This window comes from Octopus bimaculoides, chromosome 30, assembly GCF_001194135.2.
Source record: "Octopus bimaculoides isolate UCB-OBI-ISO-001 chromosome 30, ASM119413v2, whole genome shotgun sequence".
NCBI lineage: Eukaryota > Metazoa > Mollusca > Cephalopoda > Octopoda > Octopodidae > Octopus > Octopus bimaculoides.
The window spans coordinates 3,149,608-3,154,128 of NC_069010.1; the positions used below are offsets into that span (position 1 = coordinate 3,149,608).

Sequence of the window (4,521 nt, forward strand, 5' to 3'; positions counted from 1 at the left end):
TATATATATGCATATATATATACTTCCCCTGAAGTTACCTTATTTGGGAAGACAAGAACAGTAGTACTTTTCCCAGTGCAAAATCAAACTGCATTTCATATAGTCTGATTCTGTTTTTAATTAAGTGGGTCCTCAATCGTCCAACCCATGCTAGCATGGAAAGCGGACGTTAAACGATGATGATGATGATGATGATATATATCAATGTATATTAAAATTTTCTGTTGTACAGACAATATGTAAATGTAAAAAAAATAACATGCATGTTTGTAGATGCTTGAAATATCTAGCAAAGTAGGATAGAGCTTCGTCATACGTGCAATTAATCAGATTATTCAGGAAGTTGTCATCCCCCAATAACTGGTGTAGAAGCATTATAATCAATTTTTGCAAAGGTAAAGGAGATACCTTAGATGGAAGTAATTACAGAGGTATCAAATTGCTGGAAGAGCATAGGCTCGAAATGTTAAAGACTTTTTCATTTCCTGAGCATTATACTAATAGGAGTGGCTGTGTGCTAAGTAGCTTGCATACCAACCACATGGTTCTGGGTTCAGTCCCACTGCGTGGCACCTTGGGCAAGTGTCTTCTACTATAGCCTCGGGCCGACCAAAGCCTTGTGAGTAGATTTGGTAGACAGAAACTGAAAGAAGCCCATCGTATATATGTATATATATATATATATATATATATATATATATATATATGTATGTGTGTGTATATGTTTGAGTGTCTGTGTTTGTCCCCCCAACATCGTTTGACAACCAATGGTGGTGTGTTTACGTCCTCATAACTTAGCGGTTCAGCAAAAGAGACCGATAGAATAAGTATGAATAAGTAGAATAAGTAATGAAGAAAGTGAGGACCCACTTAATTAAAAACAGAATCAGACTATATGAAATGCAGTTTGATTTTGCACTGGGAAAAGTACTACTGTTGTTGTCTTCCCAAATAAGGTAACTCCAGGGTAAGTATTTAGCTAAAAACAAAACTATTATATTTTGGTATTTGTTTAACTGGAGAAAGCTTTCAACAAGGTGCCTCGTTGTAAGATATGGTGGTGGTCTCTGAGGAACCTATGGGTAGACAAATGGCTTGTAAAAGCTGTACAAGCCATGGATAAGGGTGCTGTCAGTAAGGTGAGAGTTAGCCATGCATACAGGGATGTATTGAGTGTGTAGGTAGGCATTTGTCAGGGCTCAGTTTTCGGTCCCCTTTCTATTCATCATTATCCTCCAGGCCTTAATAAAAGAATTCAAGAGTGGCTGCCCTTGGTACTACTGTAAACTGATGATCTCACTCTCATAACGGTGTCTGTAAGAGAAGGGGAAAAGAAATTCCAGATGTGGAAGCAAGACCTGGAATCAAAGGGCCTTAAAGTTAACTTTGCAAAGACCAAGGTTCTAGTAAGCAATGAATTAGACGATACTCTACTCCCTTCAGGTGAATGGCCCTGCTTGATATGTAAGAAAGGTGTAGGCAGGAATTCCATAGTGTATCCGGTACAAGCTATGGACACACAAGTGGTGCAGTGGAATCATGGGTAAGTAGTGTTTGCATGCAGAAGATGCACAGGTGCCATAAAGACCAATGGAAATTGATTCTCTTAAATGTCCTGGAGGCTTCCAAGACGTAATAGATAGTTACTCTTACCTAGGTGACCTATTTAGCAGTGCAGGAGGGTGTTCTGAAAGTGTAATTATTAGAATAAGAGTAGGATGGAGAAAGTTCAGCGAGTTATTACCTCTGTTGGCAGTAAAACCACCACAATGTCATCATCATCATCATCATCATCATCATCATCATCGTTTAACGTCTGCTTTCCATGCTAGCATGGGTTGGATGATTTGACTGAGGACTGGTGAAACCGGATGGCTTACACCAGGCTCCAATCTGATTTGGCAGAGTTTCTACAGCTGGATGCCCTTCCTAACGCCAACCACTCAGAGAGTGTAGTGGGTGTTTTTACGTGTCACCCGCACGAAGGCCAGTCAGGCGGTACTGGCAACGGCCACATATAAATATGTCTGATTATCTATCTATCTAAATATATATATATGTGTGTGTGTGCATATATATTGTGTGTGTGTATATATGTGTGTGTGTATATATATATTTGTGTGTATATATATATATGTGTGTGTGTGTGTGTGTACATATATGTGTGCATATACATATATATATATATAGGTATGTGTGTGTGTGTGTGTACATATATATGTGTGTATATACATATATATATAGGTATGTGTGTGTGTTCATGTATGTATGTCTATACATATACACACTTGTATGTATATGAATGTGTATCTGTGTGCGTAGAATGGATTGTTGTTTAGTGTTGCATTGTCTGTGACTTACCTTTGAATAACGGACATATTCTAGCCCAGCATGTTATGGCGCCAGACCGGTTGAATTGTCCAAGAGCCAGTTCCATGTAGAATAATGGGATCCCACCGAGGATTAACATGAGTACGTACGGCACTAGGAAAGCCCCTGCAAAAGAAATGTGGTCAGAGTCAGACAACGTTGTTGTTGTTGTTGTTGTTGTCATAATAATAATAATAATAATAATAATAATGACTAGCTGGACCCGTGAAAAATTCACGGAAGACATAAAAAAATGTAAGCATCTGTAAACAGTGTACTGGTGCCATGAGAAATATTTGTATGTTATGACCGTCTGTCTTTACATTCTGAGTTCAAATTCTGCTGAGATCAACTTTTCCTTTCATCCTTTTGGGGTCGATAAATCAAGTACCAGTTGCATACTGGGGTTGATCTCATCAACTATCCCCCTCCCCACAAAAAAAAAATTCAGGCCTAGAAAAGTATATTGTGACAGTTACAGAATATAGAAAGTAAATATAACACCAATGACTAGATAATCCAATCGAAATATCTCAGTTACACAAACCTAAACGGAATTACTATTTGACCCATAAACTGCTGGGATTTTGCTGTATGTAACACGAACTGCTGAGCCTATTTTGGGTAAAGGTCAACATCAATCTATCACTCGAAAAAAAATACTCAGTGTTTCTTAACACCTTCTGTGATTGGCTACACTGTTTCTGCGGTGAAACGGTATCGTGTGCATACATTATATGTCATCAAAATTGGGTCAGATCATGCCCTACTTCCGTGGCCACAAACGTGGCCTGTCGCACTGTCGCGTTGGCCACTGAGGTGGCCTATCGCAGTTTATGGGTTAACCTTAGAATACATCATACATATTCAAAGAACCTTAATGTAAAAATTGAAATGCAAAAGAACGAAATAATAAATGGATCTATGAATGAAAGTTTGGCAATTGCGTTTATTTCCACCACGCAACACTTGTTGTTGCAATACATGTTTTAACTAACCTATACTATACACACACACACACACACACACACACACAAATACATTCCTACATATGTCTCGAGTTGTAGCTGTAATTCAAAGGGGCCAGCCTTGTCATATTCTGTGTGAGGCTGAATCTCCCTGAGAACTATGTTAATGTTATGCATGTCTCATAAACCAGCCTTCACCAGGAAAAAAATTATAGACTTCTCTACTTTTCAGAGTGTGCTTCTTCTCCAGATTTATCATCATCATCATCGTCGTTTAACGTCCGCTTTCCATGCTAGCATGGGTTGGACGATTTGACTGAGGACTGGTGAAACCGGATGGCAACACCAGGCTCCAATCTAAATTTGGCAGTGTCTACAGCTGGATGCCCTTCCTAACGCCAACCACTCAGAGAGTGTAGTGGGTGCTTTTATGTGTCACCCGCACGAAGGCCAGTCAGGCGGTATTGGCAACGGCCACGCTCAAAATGGTGTATTTTATGTGCCACCTGCACAAGAGCCAGTCCAGGGGCACTGGCAACGATCTCGCTCGAAAATCTTATAAAGGCCAGTCAGGCGGTACAGGCAACGGCCATATATATATATATATATATATATATATTTGTAGGATCAAAGAGATGACACTGGAAAAATTTCCGAAATGAATTTCATTATCTTACAGCTGTTCTTGTTATAAGATGCAGTGGACTCTTAGTTGAGTCCCTGGGTAACATCTGGTGTCATATTTATTTCCTGTTACCACTCCATATTCACTTAACATGCTGTTCTAGATTGTATGTTTGCTGAGTTTTACACCAGGTTATTAGTCTCACTATGCCTAAGTGAATTATTAATACATATATATATATATATACATACATGCATGCATATATATCAATATATTTTTCCAGAATCAATCACACCGCAGTTGCATAGATAAAAGAGTTTGTTTCTTTTTCTGTACTCCTGCCATCATCAATACCACAACAAGAACAGCAACAGCAAAGCATAAAAGAGAAATGAATGACAAGCAAGCCCATCAGATGGTAAATCGTCCATATTAAATTAATGCGGTGGCGGTGGTGGTGGTCATGATGTTCGGAGGGCATACTTTTCTTTCTCCCCACCTTCTACTTATACTGTCTTTGTGTGGTGGTCATTACACACACACACACACACACACACA

At 39.1% G+C, this 4,521-nt stretch overlaps 2 protein-coding genes across 3 annotated transcripts in view; one reads left to right on the forward strand and one right to left on the reverse strand.

The window, feature by feature from the left end:
* Window positions 1–4,521, reverse strand: part of LOC106874339 (sodium-dependent dopamine transporter) — a 125,646-nt gene that overhangs the window by 34,920 nt on the left and 86,205 nt on the right. For both annotated transcript variants that reach the window (XM_014922041.2, XM_052978190.1), the window contains exon 5: window positions 2,362–2,496. In XM_014922041.2, the coding sequence (XP_014777527.1) occupies window positions 2,362–2,496 (135 nt within the window). The remainder of the gene's footprint in view (window positions 1–2,361; window positions 2,497–4,521) is intronic.
* LOC106880821 (damage-control phosphatase ARMT1) overlaps window positions 1–4,521 on the forward strand; it is a 246,782-nt gene that overhangs the window by 13,694 nt on the left and 228,567 nt on the right. The gene's annotated exons all lie outside the window — the stretch shown is intronic.